This window comes from Sturnira hondurensis, unplaced genomic scaffold (genome assembly GCF_014824575.4).
Source record: "Sturnira hondurensis isolate 20B ecotype Veracruz unplaced genomic scaffold, ASM1482457v3 Scaffold0001872, whole genome shotgun sequence".
Lineage (NCBI taxonomy): Eukaryota > Metazoa > Chordata > Mammalia > Chiroptera > Phyllostomidae > Sturnira > Sturnira hondurensis.
Window position 1 is genome coordinate 14,365,279 of NW_028074503.1, and position 24,434 is coordinate 14,389,712.

Genomic DNA, 24,434 nt, shown 5'->3' on the forward strand with positions numbered 1-24,434 from the left:
GTATCTCAACTCATGCTGAGTTTGTATGCATTTGTGTGATCTGTATCCCTTCTGTGCTCTCTGTGGCTCATTCATACTTACTTTTTTTCAGTTTGTTGAAGTCAACAGGTGATGGCTGGCTGCTTGGAACATCCTCATCCCTCAAAAAGTACCAAGAGTCCACCCCCAGTGGAGAGACTAGAAAAGAGAAGAAGACCGTTGGGTTTCAGTCGCATGTGGAAGATGGTACCCTGTGCGCATGTCCGAAGGAAGAGACGTACCGACCCCAAAGAGGTAGACGTGGCATCTCTAGCAGCAAAATCAGGACCTGTTGGGGGCAGGTGGTTGCTGGCATTGCTGGCTATGAACTCCAGATGATTTCCTGCAACCCTGAGCGAGAGTTAGATATGTTACAAACTGGCACGTGCCTGCAAGGCCCTAGGCAGCACGTCTAGAGCAGTGAGTTTTATCAGTGTTTCTCTGAGAATACTCATATGAGAAACCATCCACTTGTCCTTCTTCTGCAAGCAGCAAACTGTAAGAATTATTCAGTAGTAAGTATCGTCATGGACACAAAATAATGTTCAAAGTGAGTAAAGAGGACGAGAAAGCGAACGTAAATCTCTGCTGAGAAAGTAAACTCTGACAACCACAGTTAATCTTCAATTTACAGGAAGTAGGGGGCAGGTAGAGGAGAGGTCATGGATAAATTCTACGTTGTAGCTGAAACAAAACCTCATAAGTTTTAAGTATATATTGCCTAGCAGTCTTTTAAGTACCAGTAATTCTTCCTATTTTATATGTCCTGGGTATTTTTTAAAATCAGATATAAATAACAGTGTGAAATGTTGAGTGAATCAGTTAAATTTAATTCCCAGTTGTTTCTGGAATGGCTTTGGCCTAATCTGCCCTGGAGTTATTAAGGGAAGGAGTTTGGGACAGAGTAGAGCAGGTCTGAGCTTCTGTACGGAAGGGAGCTATAGGGAACGGAGAGCCAAAAGGGCCTCCGAGTGCCCTCTGCTCACACCTCTCTTCCAGGTGTCTCTCTCTTCTGCTCACAGCCATGCACACTGCTTTCCTTCTGACTTACCTCTTTTCTTTTCTTTTTTTTTAAATATATTTTATTGATTATACCATTACAGTTATTCTATTCCCCCCCTTCATTCCCCTCCACCCGCACATTCCCTCCCCCACCATTCTACCCCCCCCTTAGTTTATAACCACGTGTCTCAAGTTCTTTAGATTCTATATTTCCCCCACTATTCTCGCCCTCCCCCCCTATCCATTTTCTGCCTACCATCTATGCTATTTTCTGTGCCTTCTCCCCACTTCTCCTCCTCCCACCCCCCTGTTTCTAACCCTCCATGTGTTCTTCATTTCTATGGTTCCACTCCTGATCTAGCTGTCCTCTTGGTTTGCTTTTGTTTTAGGTGTGGTTGTTAATAACTGTGTGTTTGCTGTCCTTTCACTGTTCATATTTTTCATCATCTCTTTCTTATATAAGTCCCTTTAGCATTTCATATAATAAGGGCTTGGTGATGATGAACTCCTTGAACTTGACCTTATCTGAGAAGCACTTTATCTGTCCTTCCATTCTAAATGAAAGTTTTGCTGGATAAAGCAATCTTGGCTGTAGGTCTTTGGATTTCATGACTTGGAATACTTCTTTCCAGCCCCTTCTTGCCTGTAAGGTCTCTTTTGAGAAATCCGCTGACAGTCTGATGGGAACTCCTTTGTAGGTGACTGTCCCCTTATCTCTTGCTGCTTCTAGGATTCTCTCCTTCATTTTAATCTTGGCTAATGTAATTATGCTGTGCCTTGGTGTGTTCCTTCTTGGGTCCAACTTCTTTGGGACTCTCTGAGCTTCCTGGACTTTGTGGAATTCTATTTCCTTTGCCAAACTGGGGAAGTTCTCCTTTATTATTTGTTCAAATAAGTGTTCCACTCATGGCTGTTTCTTTCCCCCTTCTGGTACCCCTATAATCCGGATATTGGAACATTTAAAGATGTCCTGGAGGTTCCTAAGCCTCTCCTCATTTTTTTGAATTCTCATTTCTTCATTCCTTTCTGGTGGGATGTTTTGTTCTTCCTTCTGGTCCATTCCATTGATTTGAGTCCCAGTCTCCTTTCCATCGCTATTGGTTTCCTGTGCATCTCCCTTCATTTCAATTAGTTTAGCCTTCATATGTTCCTCTAATTTGTGACTATAATCTACCAGTTCTGTGAGCATCCTGATAAATAGTGTGTTGAATTGTGCTTCTGAGAGGCTGGCAATTTCTCGGTCGCTTAGAGTTATTGGCTCTGGGACTTTGAGTTCTTCTTGCACCATCTTTTGGGCTGTTCGTGCCTGTTCCATAGCAGGATCAGAGCCCTAAAGTGTTCACTGGAACAGGGCAACTAAGTCGCTGGGTTGTGACATTGTATATGGGGGCGGGGTCAAAGAGGGACAATGGCTTCCCGTCTGCCACCTGCCGCCGCAGCCCCGGTGCCACAGCCACCACCGTCACCAGGCCCACGCGTTTAGTTCCACTGCACTCGAGTGTGCCACCGCCATCAGCCCTCCACCACTGGGTTCGCCCCCTGGCGCCTGTGTGGTCCGTCTCACTGTGCGCGAATGTGCGACCGCGGTCAGTCTGCCCCACACCCCGACTGGTTCCGGGCTGCCTGCGCGTCTAGGTCCAGGGATCTGTGCTGCCCGACCCAGCTCCGCTGCTGGCTCCGCCTCTCTTACCATCCCCGTTGAACCGTTCGTAGTTGTCGGACTTCCGTATAATTCTGTTTTCTGGTCTTTGGGTGTGTCCTAGTTCTCCAAACCTTTGTTGTGTTCAAACTTGGTTGTGGGAGAAGGCACAGTGTTTCCACCTATGCCTCCATCTTGGCAGAAGTCCTGACTTACCTCTTTTCTAACTGGTAGCACCAGCCCATCTCTAGAACTCAGTAGCTGGCCTCTCGTAATCTCCCTGACCACTGTCTCACTGCCTTACCTGAGACACATGCAGTGCATTATGAGAGGATCTTACAGGTGTAGCACCCCCGCCTTTCCTCCTCATCAGCCAGCTGTGTCCTGAGGTCTGTTTGTTGTTTTGTTTTGGCTTTTTTTGGTTTTAATTATGATTAACCTAGAAGTTGTTTAATCCTCTCCCAGATAACGAGAGATGATTATCAGTCCTAACTTTGGATAGTCCAAAAGGAAGTCTATCCGTAATTTGAAACAAAAGCAAAAGCTTCTTTTGTTTGGCACAGGGGAGAAGTTCAGCAGACTTCCACTGCTTTAGGACAACTTAGAAACAGCAATGAAATTCGGGAGGCTTGGCATCCCAGGTAGGCTCTTCTTTGCTTCCTCTGTCAGCAGTCCTTCAGGCAGGGGCCGCTCTTGCCTTGGCTTCCTCTCTTCTTTAGTCACTGCACTTTCAAAACTGGTGTGGCAGTTGCACCGCAAGGCTTAACGTAGTCTTCTCTTAACTTGTCACCCAATTTGTGTTGTGTGTCAGCACTAAAATAAAATGGCAAAAAGAGAAAAATGGAGTGTAATAGCAAAGGGACAAATAGCTTGTGTGATTGGTTAAGACCACAGCCCCTCAGAAAGCTCCAGTTGGAAGGGCACTTTGAGAAAGGTGTCATCTAGCCAGCCCTGGCCTTGGTGGACGTTAATCTCTCGGGCCCAGCTACAGAAGCCAAAAGCCTGGAGAGGGCTTGTGTCCAAAAAAAAAATCAATTTCTAATTTGAAACAAAATCATTTTGACTAACAGGGGTTCAGAACCTATTACTTTTTGCTGTATAGTCTGCTGACATTTCAGCACTTTCTGTTGTGCACAATGAATCCTAATAGTCATTTTATAATGTTGCTACACCAATCAATTTAACGGAGAGAAAGCTGTTACAATTCTGTAAGTTTTCAGAAACAGTTTTCACTTAGGGTCTTATGTTTTTCATTAGTTTTTTTCCCTTCCTCTTTTTAGGGGAGGAGTTATAGTGTTGCCGTGAAAACTAGAAGCCTGTTCATCTTTCCAAAAGTTCTCTCAAGACATTGCAACTCACGGGAATTACTAACTTTTTTATTTGTAAGAAAGGGTATCTTATATTTTCTCTTCTTTTATTCTAATATTGAGGATTAGCACAATTATAACGTACCTGATGATTGAGAGAGGGCCCCTTCGAGTCATCCTGCTCACCACAGAGCCGGGACACACGGACTCCAGTGCAGGGCAGAGTGACTGCAGCGGCACTCGCCGCAGTGCCCTACCACCAGGGAGACAGGCTTTCCGAGCTGCGCTGCAGAGGGGCCGGCCGCCTGTTTGGCATGAGGCCGGTGACCTAACGCTAATTGCCTAAGTTACACCGCTTGGTTTTTCGTCTCTTTAATCACGTGCTCCTCTTTAGTGTATCAGAATTTTTAATACTCTTTTCTTCTGTTTCCTATCCTTTTTTTCTTTTGTTGTCCTTTAATTATTAAGCTCCACACAGGACATTTACTGCAGGACCATTACTCTTTATTATCACTTTCTTTCTCCTTTACCTCTCCTGTCCCCCTCACCATTCTGTCAACTTAATACATACTAAATGTATAAAAAAAAAGAAAAAAGAGCCTGACTCTTATCTCAAGAAACAACCTTGTGATCACAAAAATATGTGTAGTATTCTAAGGATTACACTTAAGGTATAAATTGTTTTGCAATCAACAATACTAGGGTTGTATTCAGTTGGTTTTATTGAACTACATGCAAAAAGGAGCCATTACTTAAGGAAATCTGAACTCAAGTCACGAACTTCTAAGCCAAAGGCACAAATCTGGAGAAAAGATCTCTCTCTCTTCCTTCCTACACAGGGGTGTTTTCATTCTCTCCCAGCTTGTCTCAAACCTTCTCTTTCTGAGCAATCACTGATTCCCTTTCAAAGGAGCCTGAGAAGCTGAGGGCATTTTTTTCTCTTATGCTCAAGTAGTAGCAGAGGCTGCAAGCCCACTGAGCACACAAGTTCTGGGACTGAAACGCCGGGCTGCAGGGCTTGTCACTGCCCACCCCTGCCCCCATCACCCCAAAGCCCGCTGCCTCATTGGGAGCCACCTCCTCTTCGTCCCTCTCTCATCGATCTCTGAGTCTCCTTAAACTTTGAGCAAGGCGGAACCTAGAGTAATTTCAGTTTAGCTGATGCTATCGACCATGCCTTTCATTTTGTCTTTGGGGTTTTGGGGGGTTATGTAATATACAGCAGCCATCACTGATTGAAGCTCCCAGAGGGGCTTCCAAACACATTTTTTTTAACTGGAAGAGGATTACTGTAGACTTATCCAAAGGGAGGGATGATTTCTGGAGCTCCTAGTTATTGGTCCAAGCGAACCTGTGCTTGCTGTGACGATTGCTCTTTGCAATCCCTGATGGGTTGAAAGGCGACGTGATTGAAGAGGGAAACAAGTTGGAGTATCCTAAGTGCACAAACCGTTTCCATCTTAAGGAGCACTCATTTGTGTTTATTTTATCAGTAGCATCATCATTATGATTGTGTTCAATCATGAGAAAAGGTACCACAAAATATTACTTCTAACTCCTAGAAGGCTGAGCTTAAAGATCCATTAAAAGTCACTGCATTTATCAGTAGAACACAGGAGACAAGCACAGCACAGGGCTATGAATAAAACCAGGCATGTAACTTAAATTGTCCTGCCCTGTCCACTCAAAAAAGGAATTCAGATGCAAGAGGCTAGTGTTGAATGTTGAAGTTGCTATATGGAATCTTGTCACTTAAACCAGAGCCTCTACATTTTCTATCCTCTATAATAACAAGAACTGTCTCAGAATACTATATAATTTACTTAGTTATTGTTTGTATTTTGTATTTCTTCAACTAAAATATAAGCACCCACATGTCCACTGTTGCATCCCCACCTCCTAGACCATCACTTAATACATGGTAGATGCTCATTGTATTTGTTGAATGAGTTAAAGTAATGACATGGACATTGACTGTTCTCTCTGTGTCCTTGCCCCGTTTTCCCACAAAAAGGATCTGATTAGTTAGACCTTTTGATCTCAGAACTGGCAATGATTTAGTGATGTAAGAAGTGTATGTGCATGTCCCTTCCAAGTCGTTATGGTGATTGATTGGCAATCTCAAAGAGATAACAGTAGTCTTAAAAATAGCACTGCCTTGAAAGTCAAGAAAACTATGGGGTTTTTTTTTCATTTTCTTTTCTTCTAATTGCAATTTAATTTCTAGACAATAAAATTGCATATGCATTAAGTGTCTAGTTTTAGAAGCTTTGACAGTGTATATGTCTACGTAAACACCCCCAATTAAGATATAGTACATTTCTTTTATTCATGACAGTTCCCTTGGGTTTCTTTCCAATGGTTCCCCCATGAGGCCTCTCTGCTTGGATGCAGACGACTGTCTGCTCCTTGTGTCCTCACAAGGCCTTTTCACTGTGGGCAGGGTTCCCTGGTGTATCTCCCTCCTCTTATGAGGACAGCAGTCACACTGGACTAGGACCCATCCAAATGACCTCGTTTAATCTTAATTGCCTCTGTAAAGGCCCTCTCTACAAATACATTCTGAGATGTACTGGGAGTTAGAACTTGAACATGAACTTGGCAAGGGGAGAGGACATAATTTAGTCTATAATGACTGCTGTTTTTCTAACCTTTATGACTTTTATTTTTTTCTTATCTCATTATACTATCTAGGACTTTTCATTACAATGTAGAATAAAATGGTAAAAGTGGACTTTATGCCTTGTTCCTGATTTCATAGTTCCCTATAATGCTCCTCCAGCATTGTGTATGATTTTAATTACAGGGTTTTTCTTTGGTGCTGTCTATCGTGTTATAAAAGTTCCCACCTCATTTGCTGAGAGTTGTTATTGTAGTGGGCATAAAACTTTATAAGAACTTTTTCTATGCCTATTGAGATGGTCAGAGCGGATAAAGAACAAATACCCTGTATCCCAGCAATTTCTTTCTAGGTATATATACTAGAGAGAATCTCATACACACAATGATTAAATTATAAATATGTTCATAGCTGTATATTCAGTTAGGGTAGGCTAAACTTCGCTAACAAGTGGACAGAAAAAAATCAGTAGCTTCAAGAACAAGAAGTTTATTTGTTTTGCAGTGGTCCAGGGTAGATTTGGTTGGACAGCAGCTCTGCTCCAGAGAATGATGGCTCCGCCATCTCTCTGACCTTTCCAAGGTCACTGCAGTGTCACCTTCATCAGTGCAGTGACACAGGGGTGGCATACTTGGTCCATGGCCACATCTGGCCCTCTGCTTGTCTTTGCAAATAAGTTTCATTGGAACACAGCCATTTTCATTTTTTTACATCTTGTGTGTGGCTGCTTTCATGCTACACTAGCACAGCTGCATAGTTGCAGCAAGACCTGGACCTTGTGGTTGGTCCTGCCATAGCGGTCATCAAAGACCAGGAAGGGAATGGAAGAGCACACATGGGAGGTTTTTATGGGACAGTCCTGAAGGTGCACATGTGACATCCACTGGTTTTCCTCCTGACCACACATCATTACAAGGGGGGTTGGAAACTACAGTCTAGCTGGGTACCCGGGGAGAGGGGAAGAGAGTGCATTCCCGTGGAGTACTGGCATCCTCTGCCGCAGCAGCAGCCTTCCTAATAGCCCAGACCAGAACCACTCCAGACGTCCGTCAGCAGTGGAATGGATGCATAAATAGAATGCTGTCTAGCGAAGAAAACAAACTGCAGCAATGTAAATCATCGACATAGATAACTCTCATAAATATAATATTGATGGAAAGATATCTTAAAAGGAATGTATGTGTGTGTGTGTGTGTACATTCCTATTTTATAAAGTTCAAAAGCGGCAGAACTGCATCACATTGTGGGGGCGTATCTCTAAATGGTGAAACTGAAGAACAAAAGGGACTGTGAGGCCAGTGGCTGGCTCCTGGGTCTCGGAGGGGAGAAGCAGCGGTGCTGGGGGTGGACGTTGGTGGTGACGCGCCAGGGGCAGTGCTGCCGGGACCCTCTTGATTGGAGAGGAGTTGCACTGGTGCATTCTTTACCAGTCTTTAACTGAACTGGATGTGTGACATAGCCTGGCTGCTTCTAAATGGCAAAACATAATGAAGGGCCCAGAAACGGCTTTCATAAACACTGAACTCTAAGAAGTCATTTTATGAGATATTGATTGATGGATGGGCAGACACATACCCAGCCGTATGCAGATAGGACATGATCCATTATGTTCAATCTTGTCTGTGTATGCAAAAATGCATGTTTATTTACATAACTGTATTCACATGTATTCATCTATATATAAACATATACACTTATAGATGAAATTTAACAGCCTAATGGATAATGTTCTTATCAACAGTTTTATTTTTAAATGTGTACATTGTCTTTGTGTGTGCATATGTAAATATAGAGGGATGTGTAGTTCTCTGAATATACTGTATGTAACTGTTGGCATAGTAAACATTTAAATCAAATTTTATAGAATAAATATAATTAAAAGCTGATATGTAGCTTTCTAGAAACTTAATGAGCAGAGCTTCTAGAAAACTAGAAAAAGGAGTAAACTTGCTGTAAGGCATAGTATTCACACATCCCTGAAGCACAGTGAGGATCTGCACCCATCGATGTTGATCCCTGCCTTAGAGCAATCACTCCTAACTTTGTGGGAACCCTGTCGCCTTTCATCATTCAGTGAAAGCTGCAGTCTCTTCACCCAGAAAAGTAAATGAGCATGTATACACACAGTATTGTGCCTGCAGTTCGGAGGGGTTCACACATTCTTGAAGCACATGCGAGTTAAAATTTCTTCTTTCCGTTGTTCCTGTCGGATGTCAATTCCCCCCACCAAACTTTTGACATAAGCATCAAAACAGACAAACTAAGTCTAGTGTTCAGGCCTTATGGGATAGTGACTAAAAAAGATCTTTGTTCTGTCACTACCAGGCATCTCTTCCCTTCGCCTCACCCACGAGCCCTGCTTGGTTGTCCCTGCTCCTGTTTGCCACTTGAACTTCCCCTTCCACCCCAGGATTCCACCCAGACAGTGGCTGTGGAAGTGAACTGCTCCACCTGCCTCCTTCTCTCTGTTTCACTCTATTCTAAACTCTGCACGAGAGTCATCTCTCCAAAGACCAGTTTGGTGAATTTTATTGTCATTGTTGCTGCTTTGTTTTGTTGTTGAGGCCAACTAGCACGGTATTTAAGAGTTTGCAATACAGACCTTGATTGTATTCAAAACCCAGCCTTGCTTACCAGCCCTGTGATATTGGACATGCTGCTCGACCTTTTCACACTTTCCACTTCCGCATCTGTAAAGTGAGGACAGTAATTAATTTAAGTACAAGGAGATAATGCATGTAAAGTGGTTTAAATTGATTAGCAAGGTACAAGGACATAATGATGTTCAATAAATATTTCCTGAATATACTAAATATTTAGCCTTGAGGTTTTTAATTTAATGCTTTTGCTAGTTCCATGCTCCTTAATCCTTCCTATCAAAATTCCACCTCCTGCATTAAATCATCCCTAATCCTATAGCCAGACATGGTCTCCTCACTTCTTACTTCCTCAGACTTTTCATATCATTAAAAGGCAGTAACTAGCACAGTGATGGAAACTGGGATCAGGTTGTCTGGACATGGATGCTGGCCCCATTACTGACTAGCTTTGTGACCTGGGCGAGTCATGTAAATCCGTCATGGCTTATTGCTTTCTCTGTAAATTAGATGTAAAAACTAGTATCTATTACAAAGGGTTTTTATGAGAATAAATGTAACTAATTCTGGAAAGGCAAACTGTAGCAATAGAGCTAGAAGGGATAATAACAGACCAGTCAGGGAGAAGGGAACCACAAATGGGCGTAAGGGGAGTTTTTGGAGTGTGGAATAGTATAGAACTAGATTGTAAAAATACATAAGCAATGCCATGACAAAAAATTTTTAAACTGAGTTGTAGCCATGCTTTCATAGCCAAACAGATTTGCTACTATTTATCAAACTGTACACCTAAGATGGTTAAATTTTATAGTATTCAAATTATACTTCAGTGAAACTTAAAAAAAGACCATATGGTATATGGAAAAGACTTAGAATGGCATGAGACACATACCAAGCATACTGTATCTGTTATTGTTACTTTATACTGCCTTGGGTCATTTATGGTTTATTTTTAAATTTTTTTGTTGTTATTCTGTTACAGTGGCTTGTTCAGAATACTCACACCTTCCTTCACCTCCTCCTAAACTAAACTTGAGCTTATTCCTGGCACCAGCCCTTGCCTCTCATTAGGGACTTGGTAAATATTTCCAAACTGAAAACACCGTGTGTACTGATGAGTTTATTTCTAGTATGAGAATGTGCTGGTTTGGGTTGAGGGTCCCACAAGTCTGTGGATACAGAGAAGACAATTGTGCATTTAGATGGCTGGTGGTTTCCATCTACGCATACCAGTGAGCAGTGAATATTGAGTACAGCTTTGGAACACCAAGGCTCATAGTGATGGTTTTGGTGCGAATCTCTATAGACATTACTCTTGCTTTCTCTTGTCCTGATTTTCTGTGGCCACACCTAAACTGTGCCATTCCCAAAGGTAGCCTACTGTATTCTTGGCATGTTGGGGTCTGGCATTCCTAGCGCACAGAGTTGTCTTTGCGCTATTTGAATCTTCACCCTTACCTCAAAGGAAAAGCGAGTCTCCCCAGGTCGCTTCTCTGAGTGGTCTGGGCAACAAACAGTCTCCCAGGAACCAGGAGAAAGTTGTGGGTGAGATTCTCATAGTCTCCCAGGAAAAAGGCAGGGATGTGTTGTTTGGAAAATAATAAGGAAGAAGAGAAAATTGTTATTGTTAGAAATACTGATAGACTCAAACAAAAATAACAGATATTTATGTCCATGTCTTATTATTATTTAGCACTTCAGAAAAGAAATTATCAACTAACCATTGCTCTTTAGAAAGCAGCAGAGGCCAGATCAGCCCTGGATAGTCGAGAACCTCTCCCAGTAAAACACTCTGTCAGCCCAATGTAGAGTTCTTTGAAAGGAACACTCAAGACTCCTTTATACCTTAAAAGTTTTACAGTTAGGATAGTTTAATTTGAGGGCTTTGGAGATACAAAGTGCTGGGATTTTCTTTTTGTTCAAAGAGGAGAATGATCTTTTGTTAGGACACTTCAGGGGAATAAAATAACGCAGTCTACCATCTTGGGCATTTTCACAGGAAACCCAAATCAGCAGAAATACAAGAGGGCATCAGGCCTTTAAAAAATCTGTAGTTAGTCTGTTATTGCACAAATGTACTTTTTTAAAAACAAGATATTACAAATCTCTGATATTTACAGAATCAAAACAACCCTCTGAGTTTTCCATCTGTCATCATTTCGTTTCAGGGAGGAGTGGGGAAGGCCTAATTTCAAAGCTTAGGGTATCCTATAGTCTCTAGTATATTACTCAGAGTAGACTTTGTAATTTATTTTTATTGAATGCCCAAATTACTTCCTTTATTGTTTGTACAGGGACAGTGACAGGAGTTAGAAAAGATGTGTCCACATCTCCTATGACAACAGAAAGCCACAAGGAGCTCGTGAGCACAACCCCATCGTCACTCCAACACAGCACTTCCCGGTAAGCTCTGGGGATTCCTGAATTTCACATTCTCCATATAAAAATATTTTTTAAAAATGTTATTGAAATATAACTGACATATAATATGCTATTAATTTCAGGTGTACATCATAGTGATTTGATATTTATATGCATTACAAAATGATTCCACAATAAATCTAGTTACCAACTGCCACCACACAAAATTATTACAATATTATTGACAGTATTCCATATCCTGTACATTATGTATTGAAGACTTGTTTATATTATAACTGTAAACTTGTAACTCTTAACCCTCTTCACCTATTTCATCTGCCCCCCCACCCCTTCCCTTTCTGGTGACCACCAGCTTGTGCTCTGCATCTGTGGATTCATTGTCCTTTGTTCCTTCCTGTTTTGGCTGTAGATTCCATATATGTGTGAATAAGGGAAATCATGCAGTATTTATCTATCTCTGTCTGACTTATTGCACTTAGCATAATACCCTTTAAATCCATTCATGTTGTTGCAAGTGGCAATATTTCATTCTTTTTTATAACTACGCAGTATTCTGTTATGGATATATACCATATTTTTGTGTGTGTATGTGTGTGTTTCACAAGGTAATTTATTCAAGCACTTTTATCTCCAGCATCTGGACAGGGCTCACAACTATGTACTGGGGTTTCAAAGTTCAAAATATAAACCAAACAATAACAAGATTTCTTATTTTTATACCACCTCTTCTTTATCCATTCCTCTATCAGTGGGCACCTCGGTTCTTTCCTTATCTTGGCTATTGTAAATAATGCTGCAGTGAACACAGGGGTGCATGTATCTCTTAAAATCAGTATTTTCATTCTCTTATGATAAATACCCAGAACTCGGATTGCTAGATCGGATGGTGATTCTATTTTTAATGTTTTGAGAAACCTCCCCACTGCTTTCCATAATAACTGCACCAATTTACATTCCCACCAACAGTGCCTGAGGGTTCCTTTTTCTCCAGATTCTTCCTAACACTTGGGGTTTGGGGTGTGTTTGTTGGTTTGATTTGGGTTTTTTTCTGGAGGTTATATCTCATTAGGGTTTTGATTTACATTTCCCTGATGACTAGTGATGTTGAGCATCTTTTCATGTGTCTGTGGACCATCTGTATGTCTTTTTTTAAAAAACTTCTCTGCCTATCTTTAAATTAAAATCTTTGTTTTTTGGTATTAAATTATATCAGTTCTTTATACATTTTGGATATTAACCTCTTATTGGATTTATGCTTTGCAAATATGTTCTCCCACTCGGTACTAGGCTGCCTTTTTGTTTTGTTGATGGTTTCCTTTGCTCTGCAAAAGCTTTTTAGTTTGGTATACTCTCATTTGTTTATTTTTGCTTTTGTTTCCCTTCCTTGAAGAGAGTAGTCTAAAAAATATTGCTAATATCATTGTCGAAGAGTGTACTGCCTATGTTTTCTTTTAGGAGTTTTATGGTTTCAGGTCTCACATTCAAGTCTGTAATCCATTGTGAATTTATTTTTGTATATGATGTAAGATAGTGCTCCAGTTTCATTATTTCCTATGTAGTTGTTCCATTTTCCCAATACCGCTTATTAAAGAAACTGTCTTTTCCCATTGTATATTCTTGCTTCCTTTGTCATAAATTAATTGACTATATATGCATAGGTTTATTTTGGGGCATTATGTTCTATTTCATTGATCTATGTGTCTATTTTCATGCTAGTACCATACTGTTTTGATTTCTGTGGCTTTGTAGTATGGTTTGAAGTCAGGGAGCATGATACCTGTAACTTGATTCTTCTTTCTCAAGATTATTTGGGCTATTTGCAGCCTTTTATGGTTGTGTATATAAATTTTAGAATTATTTTTTTCTGATTCTGTGAAAAAAACCTTTTGATATTTTGATAAGGATTACAGATTGCTTCAACTAGTATGGACATTTTAACAATATTAATTTTTCCAGTCCATGAGCTTAGTCTATTTATTTATGTTATTTGTAATTTCTTTCATCAAAGTCTTATAGTTTTCAGAGTATAGGTCTTTTACCTCCTTGGTTCAATTTATTCTTTGCTATTTTTACACAATTGTAAATAAGATTGTTTTCTTAAGTTCTTTTTCTGATAGTGTGTTATTAGTGTGTAGAAATGCAAGTAATTCCTGTGTGTTAATTTTGTATCCTGCAACTTTACTGATTTCATTAGTTCTATTAATTTTTGGTAGAATCTTTAGCGTTTCCTATCTATAGTATCATGTCATCTGCAAAATAGTGACAGTTGGATTTCTTTCTTTGCATTTTGGATGCCTTTTATTTGCATAACACATATTTTGAGTTTTATGTAATTAGCAGTGGAAAATTCTTGATACTTAATGGTTCTTACTCAGGAGAGAGGCCTTCGTTTGGCACCTAGAATTGGCCAGGTTGAGTTCACAAAGACCTTTCCTGTACGCATGCCTTTCCCTTGTTGACAATGGTAATGGTCAAGGATTTCTGTAGAACCACAGACTAATCTTATCTTTCATCAGAAAAAACTCTGCTTGGCAGCAGGTCCTTCCAATTTATCACAGAATGGCTCTATGCTTGGACTGTAAGTTTAATTAACTGAATTAATATTGAAAATTATAGAGGATTTTGTACTACAGTTAAAGGTCTGTCAACATTTACTTATACCAAAGAAATTTGAATGAAGAGTTAATAATTTGATCAGCCTTTTTTGGAATCAGGAAAAGAAACATGTTATTAAAATTCTCATATCTAATAAATCATCTCTCACTTATATACTGGAGGCTGAATATATAAATATCAACACCAAAAGGCTTGACTTATTTTTACTTGGGAATATGATGTAGCACTTAAGTACCTAATATGTTATCATATGAATACAAAGTTGAAGACAATTTTAATTATAAAGATCTTTTGGGAAATGACACAGAGGATAGTAATAGTGGCTGTCATCTATTAAGCACCTACTATATTCCCAATAATACACCTAGTATATTCCTACTACTTTACATGCATTATCTAATTCAATCTCCACCACAGCCTTACGAAGTGGTACTACTGCCCCCATCATTTTAAAGATTAGGAAACTGTGGCTCAGACAGACTGACTCACCTAAGGTCACATGGCCAATTAAAGGTAAACTAGCATTTCAGACTCCAAAGCCCAATATCTGAAATATTATAGTAGTTGACAAAGACAACCTTCCTGTTTTGGAGGTTACCCACAATCGAAAGAATTTCCAACTAGTCTACCACATTCTTGGTTTATTACTCCTGTTTTTACTTTTAATGCTGCTGCTGTTTTGCCGAAGACCCACAGTGAGTTGTGGTTCTGAAATATTGATGGGGTTCCCACCTTGGACCACTTAGTTCTGTGGCTGAGGGCCTATTGGCCAAAGAAGGTCTATCCTTGCACACCTTGAGAGATCCCTCTGGAAGAGTTACAGATAAAGAGGAGAGAGAACCTGGATTTTCAGTCTTAGTGAATTTCCCTGCTGTCGAAGGTTAAAATGAGATCTTTAACACTACTTTAATGTGCATTTGATGATTGCATTTTGGTTTACAGAGAAGCATGAAAAAGGAAAGAAAATGCTTCCCCAGTGAGGGCTGTGTAGAACATCCTCAGCACACGGTTTCTGAATGGACCGTGTCAACTCTGTGGAGTTTTACAGGGCTGGTTAAAATTGCTGTGAAGGCTCGTATTGACGGGCCTTAAGAAAGGGACTCTTCGTCTGTTGTTTCTTAATACTGCAAATCAGCTAGATATAGATTCTCAGAAGGTTCCTAAATAATGAGCACTTAGCTAAATAAAATGATGTGTAGTGCACATAACCCTCAGATGTGCACAGTGGCATATTACACATTTATTCCACAAAGTGCAGAGTCTGAAAAAGATTCAGTGCTACAAAAATCAGTTACCAAGAAGGCACAGTGGTTGCTTTCCAGATTTCAGAATCAGGATTATTTGAATTATACTTATTTCAAAGCATAGAAAAGGCATTTCTTATACACTACTTTTCAGTTACAGGAAAACCCGATGCAAAAGAAAAACACATTGTTTGTTGCAACAAACCTTTGAAGGTGGTAGTGAGGTAAACAGGAGTAAAGGACCTTTCCCTGGCCACCCTGAGTTCCGAGAATTTCCAAGACTTGCAGGAGGGCGTGGGTGGGACATATGCTGGTGGGAGACAGGTTTTCCTTTGTTCTCTGAAAAGCACTAATGCCCAGAAGAGCCCCATATCATTCCACACGCAGATGAGACAACAAGGCGTGGCAAAGTCGTCTTTCTCATTCACAGTGGAGGCTGTTAATTGTTCTCTCTGCTGCCTGTCAATATAATGTGAAATTTTCATTCCCCATTCAAGGTGGAAAAGTTATGGCTGAAAATGTTAACATTTGCATTTTTATTTGTTGATTTATTTAAAGGACAGCCTCTCCCACAGCAATCCATCACTCGGTGACACCCCAAATATGAATAATGTATTGTAGACTTGCAGTTACCGTGTGTAATAAGTGCTCGAGACAGTAAAGGAATGTTAACTATGTTGCAAATGTAATATTTATTGACTCATAAAGTTTATTGCTTCTGAGGTTCAATAATACTGACCATAGGACATTAATATCACTTATCTTGATTTTAGCTGGGCACCTTTGTATGTAGAAATATTCATCTGTCTCATGCTAACAAAATAAATATGTAATTTATAACACAAGCAAGAAGGGCTTTATAGTTTTCTGTGCTGAGAACTATAATGCTTCTGTCTCTGCATTTCACTCCTGGCCTCCAGGGTCAATCACACCCCGCGCTGTCCGAGAGAGAGCACACTGGTCATCTTGGCGCAAGAGGGTGGCGCCACTGAACTAAGCAGGGCCAGGCATCTCTGCTTGGCTGGGACAGGCAACACCCCACAAATCACACCACCAGGGGAGAGGACTGGAGAGGCCTTTCCCCACTGTCCTTCTGAACACCTAGTGGGCAGGCACTCCTTTTTCTGTTGTGATACTAAGTCAAGTGTACTGATTATACTTGATCCTATTCTCCAGTGTGCAGCCAGACCTAGGCTGGTTACCTACGCATTTGTAATGAGTACAAATGTTACTGATAATTAACCCTTTTGTGCCTTCCAGAATTAGGTATGTCCACTGCCACCAGTAAAGATCATACAAGAAATATCTGGCCACCAGAGCGAAAGAAGTAATGTTAATTAGCAACCACGAGCTGTAATTGTCATCCCCATTAAGATGCAGAATTATGGATTTCTTCATTATAAACAACCTTTCTAATTGTACTTGATGTATACCAATTTAATCGAAAGATATACTTGCAATAGTCAGCTATTGGCATTAATGTTGCTTTAGATCTTCAAATCTTTTATTTCATATTTGACTGGGAAAAGCAGTCTTGCAGCTGTCTGTCCTCTGTGTGTTGTTGTCTTTTTCTATGCAGGTATGTAGACCTGTACATTTTACATTAAAAATGAAGACAGTATCTTCTGGGATTCTTCAGTGAAACAGACATCTTGTCACTTTTAAAATACTTAGTGGAGTTTCTCTCTCTTAGTCATGTGACAACCCAGCCATGATTATTCCAAACCATCTACAGAGGCAGATACGAGGCCTGCGGCGCTAGGGCTGCATTCTCAGTCCCTGAAGAAAAAGGTTGCTGAGGTCTCTTCTCTCTATTCTTCCCTGGCTCATAAGAGTTAATACTGGTATTTTCAACCCCCCTTTTAAAATTTTTTTCTCTTTTTTAAAATTGATTTTAGAGAGAGAGAGAAACACTGATTGGTTGTTGCACTTATTTATGCGTTCATTGGTTGCTGCTTGTATGTGCCCTGACTGGGATACACTGCTTTAACCAAGCTACTAACTGGCCAGAGCCTTTGACTCTGTGTGTGAGTGTGTTGTGTGTGTGTGTGTGTGTGTGTGTGTGTGTGTGAGTGATGGAAAGACAGAAAGACAGATCTCACCAAATCATGCCTGATTAGTGAATTTTTGGAACTAAAGCTGGAGTTAGCCTGCTTCTAGGGAGTACTGTTCACCTTTCTATTTACGTGAGATATTATTCCATTTATTTGAGTCATCATCAGTTCTTTTCATCAGTGTTTTACAGTTTTTAGTGTACAAATCTGTCACCTCTTTGGTAAGATTTATTTCCAAGTATGTTAATTTTTTTCGTACTACCACAAATGGGATTCCCACCCCCCACCCCGATTTCCTTTTCAGATAGATCACTTTTGGTATAAAAAGATACAACTGATTTCTGTATATTGATTTTGTATCCTGCAACTTTTCTGAGTTTGTTTATTGGTTGTAACAGGTTTTTGTGGTGTCTTTAGGGCCTTCCTCATTTACAATCATGTTGTCTGCAGAAACAATTTTATTTCTTCCTTAACTATTTGGATGCCTTTTATTTTTCTGCCTTGCCTTGTTGTTCTTGCTGGACTTCCAGTACTTCACTGCACAGAAATAGTGAGGGCGGCACCTTTGCCTTGTCCCGTGTCTTAGAGGAAAAGCTGTGGGCTTTTCATACATGGCCATTATTGTGTTGAAGAAATTCTTTTCTATACATGTTTTGTTGGGAGTTTTTATCATGAGTGGATGTTACCCTATGTCAAAGAAGACATACAAATTGCCAACAGATGTCTGAAAAGATGCTCAGCATCACTAATCCTCAGGGAAATACAAATCCAAACCACAGGGAGATCTTACCTCGCAACTATTAGGATGGGTATTTTCAAAAAGGTAAAAGTTAACAATTATTGGGAAGGATATGGAGAAAAGGGAACTTTTGTATACTTAATGGTACTGTAAATTTGGTATAGCATTTATGGAAAACAGTATGAAAGTTCCTCGAAGAGTTAAAAAAAAGAACTACCATAGTATCCTGCACCACGTCTCCTGGGTGTATACCCAAAGAAAATGGAAAATCAGTGCTGCAGGGGGATGCCTGCACTCTCGTGCTCACTGCAGCCTTACTCACAGGAGCTGAGGTACAGAAAGTACCTAAGTGTCTGTCAACAGATGAATGGACTGTAGAATTATTCAGCCTGAAAAAAGGGGACTCTGTTGTTTGTGACAAGTTGGATAAACCTGAAGAACATTACACTAAGTGAAATAAGCCAGCCACAGAAAGAGAAATACTACAAGATCTCACTTATATGTGACATCTAAAAATAGCAGAAGTAGAGAGTAGAACAGTGCCTATGGGGGGGAGGTAGAGGAGATAAGGAGGTGTTGGTCACAGGGTATGAACTACAGTTCCATGCGATGGATAAGTTCCGGAAATCTAGAGATCGAAATGATAACTGCAGTTAGTAATACTGTCCTGAATATTGTAGACTTTCTGAGAGAGGAGATTTCCAGTGTTGTCACCAGAGAGGCAAATTGGAACTATATGGGAGGGTTCATGTGTTACTAGTCTGTAGTAATCATTTCACTGCATACACACATGCACACACACACATGTATATATACATCTCATGTTCCATACCTTAAGTACATACAATTTTTTTAAAAGACAGTGTTTTCTATCTTTATTTCCACCTTAAGTAACTTGACATGAACATCGGGTTGCTTCTCGCTACAGTTATGATGATATAATCCTTAAAGTGCTAGAACAACAGATGCTGTTTGGTCCTTTGCTGTGCCATGAGGAGGGACAGACATTTCTGAATTTGTTCCTCTTCATTGTCTGTGGTTTAAGCCAAGGCTTTAGCCCACAGGCAGCTTAAGAATTGTGTAGTTTTGGACTTCCACCAAGATGGAGGCATAGGTGGAAACACTGTGCCTTCTCCCACAACCAAGTTTGAATACAACAAAGGTTTGGAGAACAAAGACACAGCCAAAGGACAGAAAATTGAATTATACGGAAGTCCAACTACATCTAACCGTTCAACGGGGACGGTAAGAGGGGTGGAGCCAGCAGCGGAGCAGGGTTGGGCAGGAAAGATCCCCAGACCCAGGCGCACAAGTGGCCTGGACCCAGTCAGGGTGTGGGGCAGACTGACCTCAGTCGCACATTCTCACACAGCGAGACGGACCACACAGGTCCCAGGGTGCGAGGGCTGACGGCGGTGGCACACTCAAGTGCAGTGGGATGAAACGTGTGGGCCTGGTGACAGTGGCGGCTGCCGCACCTGTAGGGGCCTCGGCAGGAGACAGCAGACAGGACGCCATTGCTCCTCGTTGACCCCGCCCCCACATACAGTGGCACAACCCAGGGACTGAGTTGCCCTGCTCTGGTGAAGACCTAGGGCTCTGATCCTGCTACATAACAGGCACAAACAGCCCAAAAGATGGCACAAGAAGAACTCAAAGTCCCAGAGCCGATAACTCTCAGCGACCGAGAAATTGCCAGCCTCTCAGAAGCACAATTCAAGACACTGTTTATCAGGATGCTCACAGAACTGGTAGATTATAGTCACAAATTAGAGGAACATATGAAGGCTAAACTAATTGAAATGGAGGGAGATGTCCAGGAAACCAATAGTGATGGAAAGGAAACTGGGACTCAAATCAAGGGAGTGGACCAGAAGGAAGAACAAAACATCCAACCACAAAGGAATGAAGAAATGAGAATTCAAAAAAATGAGGAGAGGCTTAGGAACCTCCAGGACATCTTTAAACGTTCCAACATCCAGATTATAGGGGTACCAGAAGGGGGAAAGAAACAGCCACGAGTGGAAAATGTATTTGAACAAATAATAAAGGAGAACTTCCCCAATCTGGCAAAGGAAATAGAATTCCACAAAGTCCAGGAAGCTCAGAGAGTCCCAAAGAAGTTGGACCCAAGAAGGAACACACCAAGGCACATCATCATTACATTAGCCAACACTAAAATGAAGGAGAGAATCCTAGAAGCAGCAAGAGATAAGGGGACAGTCACCTACAAAGGAGTACCCATCAGACTGTCAGCGGATTTCTCAAAAGAGACCTTACAGGCAAGAAGGGGCTGGAGAAAAGTATTCCAAGTCATGAAATCCAAAGACCTACAGCCAAGATTGCTTTATCCAGCAAAACTTTCATTTAGAATGGAAGGACAGATAAAGTGCTTCTCAGATAAGGTCAAGTTGAAGGAGTTCATCATCACCAAGCCCTTATTATATGAAATGCTAAAGGAACTTATATAAGAAAAAGAAGATGAAAAATATGAACAGTGAAAGGACAGCAAACTCACAGTTATTAACAACCACACCTAAAACAAAAGCAAACCAAGAGGACAGCTAGATCAGGAGTGGAACCATAGAAATGAAGAACGCATGGAGGGTTAGCAACAGGGGAGTGGGAGGAGGAGAAGGGGGGAGAAGGTACAGAAAATAGCATAGACAGTAGGTAGAAAATGGATAGGGGGGGAGGGCGAGAATAGTGGGAGAAATATAGAATCTAAAGAACTTGAGACACGTGGTTATAGACTAATGGGGGGAGAATGGTGGTGAAGGGAGTGTGCAGGTGGAGGGGAATGAAGAAGGGGGGGAATAGAACAACTGTAATGGTATAATCAATAAAATATATTTAAAAAATAAAAAATAAAAGAATTGCGTAGTTTTGTGCATCACAGTGCCAGTAACCATTTGTATCACAGAGAAGGAAAAATCATGTAAATAATTGTAACAATGACCTGCTTTATCTCTGGCAACAAAATTCTGGATTAACAGCAGCCATGGGGATTCAAGAAGCATATTTCTACTATACTAGTAATAAATGTGCAATGCTGAAAATTACGTATCTTTCACAATCCTTAGCATAGTACCTTAGAGTTGAAAGGGTGTTTTTAAGATTCATCATCTCATTTAAACTGCACCCAAGTCCTGAGAGCCAAGTGGTAGATTACCCATCTTCCAATGGGGAAATGAAAGTGAGAAAGACTGAGTGACTGACCCAAGTCACACTGCACGGAAGACGAAAAGAAGGCTTGGGTTTTGCTCCAGTCCCAAATTTCAGAGTTTTTTCATTCTTTCATACTGCCTGGAACTTGGATTTAGTTCTGAGGTATCAACACTAAACTGATAAAATTCTGGTTTGGGGTAGGAATCAAACTTACTTCAAGAGTTGGAATTTGTTTTATAACTTGATGAGAAGAATCTTAGCCATTCAGAGAAGGGTAGGTGTTGTGGTTTCAACTACATACAACCACCAAATTGTGGCGCTTTCTTGCACTTGTGCCCAGAATCCTAACAGTGACATTGGTTTTTAAATTACATTTTATGTCACATACACCTAATATTTACACAAATATTTTAAGTACTCCACAGATTCCCTCATGTACCCAACAGGAAATAATAATGTGTTATTCTCCCAAAGGTGGAGAGATGGAAGCTAAACTAACATCTCTAACCTCAAACTAGAGCCCGTGAGCACTGCTTGGGTTTATGGGGTAGGGTTCAGTGGCAGACCTCACTGCCTCTATACCAGAGAGCGTATGAGTGATGGCCACACGTGATGATACTGACCATGTCCACTCACTGCCTGTTGTCCATCAGGAACTGTGTCAGATGTGTCCAGATCTATCCATTTATAATATATGTTCATACAAATTACATATCATTGTAAGGCTTTTTTGTGACTATGAAAACTCAGTTTCTTGTTCAGTTTTTTCACTGGATTCTTCATGTGAGTGAAGTCATATTGTGTTTCTCTGACTGGCTTATTTCACTTAGCATCCATACTCTGGCAAAGGGTAAAATTTTCTTCTTTTTTATGGCCAAGTAGTAATGCATTGTGTAAGTGTCCCATAGTTGTTTTATCCACTCATCTACTGATGGGCAGCGGGGCTGCAACCAGCTCGTAGCAGGATGACAGCGATGTGGGGGCAGGGCGGTTAGGGGTTGGAGGGATTGAGGAAAAAGGACGCATGGACGTGGATACAGTGTGGGGATCGCTGGGGGGCAGTATAAGAGGGATAAATGGTAATGGAAAGAAATACACAATAACTTTTTAAGCCATAAATTAAAATTAAAAACTCAGTTTCAAGATATTAAGTAGAATTTCTCCTTAGGTTTTTCAAACAGCTTCCTAAAATGTTGGGTACTAGACCCAGAACTATCATTTTAGCGCTATCTAGTAACGATTTACCCACTACACATACACACAGTCAAAATAGCATTTGCTATATTTTTCCATTTGAGTAGACTGTAAATAACAAAACAAGAACAAAACCTAATGAAATGATGCACATAAAATGATGACAGTGAAAAGGGATAATCTGAAAATTTCAGAAAGGAGTATGTTGAACATGTTCAAAGAAAATGTGCAGTTATAAATATGCCCTCTGTCCTCCATCTTTCATCGGGAGGATGGAAAGCCCAACCAGTCTAACGTGTTTTGTTTGAGTTGGGTTAATAATTGGAGATTCCTCACCAGCAATGCATTACCACCAAGAGTAGTCGAATGCATTGAAATTCTTACGTGTTTGATTAAAAGATGTTGCTTTTAATTAAGCCATGATGCTGGGCCGTTGTTATAATTCCCACTGTTAAAAGCTATTAATATAATCATCCATTTCTCTTGCACACACTATTTATAGAAGAAAACAGAAACAAATGGGGTAGGTAGAAATACTAGAGACATAGCATAATTCCAAGAAATAAATTCAGCCTAAGGAAATTTGTCAAAACATTCTTACCAGAGGAAGAACATACTGTACTGGGAAAATACACAACAGCTTATGTTTCCTAGGCACTTAGAATTCTAGTCCTTAGTTTAGGAAATATTTCTAAGTTGTAGGTGAAGGGATTCTAAGAGCTATTTTATTGTTCACACTTTTCTGTATTTTCCAAATGTTCTACAACAATGATATATTACCCACATAATTTTTAAACAATATTTTAAAAGAAAACAAAGGACTCATATTTCATAAACATAAAACCATTTCAAAATTTCATACTCTGAAGTTCCAATAGCTGGAAAAAACCTAAGGTTACCCTTGGAACATATGACATATGTTATTTCTTTGTTGAGCCAGCAGTAGGGGAGGATTCTATTTCCTTGGTGAGTCTTCCCCAGGGCACTGAACTCTGAGAAAGGCTTTGATTAGTGACATTTGTTCCATATTGCCAGTTCCTGCAGTCACGTCCTAGTTTTTAGCCTCACGAACCGACGTTTTAGAGTTGTTCATTTGGCCCAAGTTCTTTGAGTTCCCTTAGCATCCACGTAAAGAAACACTGTTTAGTGTCACTTACTGTTCTAGACTTAATGCTTTTCTAAAAACTCTTCCATATGGGTTACCTAATGGAATCCTGAGTCTTCAGAAAGTAAAGCTCAAAGAGACCATTTTAGAAGAGCTAAGAGCCCAGATGTAATAATTATAACACCTGTGTTTACATAGGTGTTATAAGGCCAAAGTTTGAATGCTTGCTATGTGGTTTTGAACAAATCGTTTAATTTAATCTATAACGTGGGGGTAATAATACCCTCCTCATAGGTTTGTCATAATGGTTACACAAGATGGTTTACCTGAGTACTGAGCACAGACCTGGTAGACAGCTGAATAGTAGCTTCCGTTGCCGAACTCCCTAACGAGCAATAAGGTGTTCCGCCGTACCATGGAGCTGCTACTAAACCTCTGCCTTAGCCTGTGGCTAGTCTGTTGCTTTGGTTTCTCAAGGTAAAATTCTTGCAATGCAGACAGGCAGCATCACTTTGGAGGAGAGGGCATTAGAATTCAAGTCCAAAGACCTGGATTCATCAGTACCTGCCTCTACCACTTACTAGCAGCAAAACCTTAACAGAGTCCCCTGACCACACAGAACCTCAGTTTCCCAGCCTTCCATCCCATCCCATCCGTCTGAACCTTACCCTTTGGAGACAAAACAAAACGTGCACATCTGCCTCCTGATTGAACATTCACACACTTGGGGAATAAAATAATGAAAAAAG

General features: G+C 40.6%; 1 protein-coding gene across 2 annotated transcripts in view; it reads left to right on the forward strand.

Annotated features, from left to right (window-relative positions):
- Positions 1-24,434, forward strand: part of KIAA1328 (KIAA1328 ortholog) — a 240,066-nt gene that overhangs the window by 201,791 nt on the left and 13,841 nt on the right. For both annotated transcript variants that reach the window (XM_037033175.1, XM_037033184.1), the window contains 2 exons: positions 92-273; positions 11,478-11,586. In XM_037033175.1, the coding sequence (XP_036889070.1) occupies positions 92-273; positions 11,478-11,586 (291 nt within the window). The remainder of the gene's footprint in view (positions 1-91; positions 274-11,477; positions 11,587-24,434) is intronic.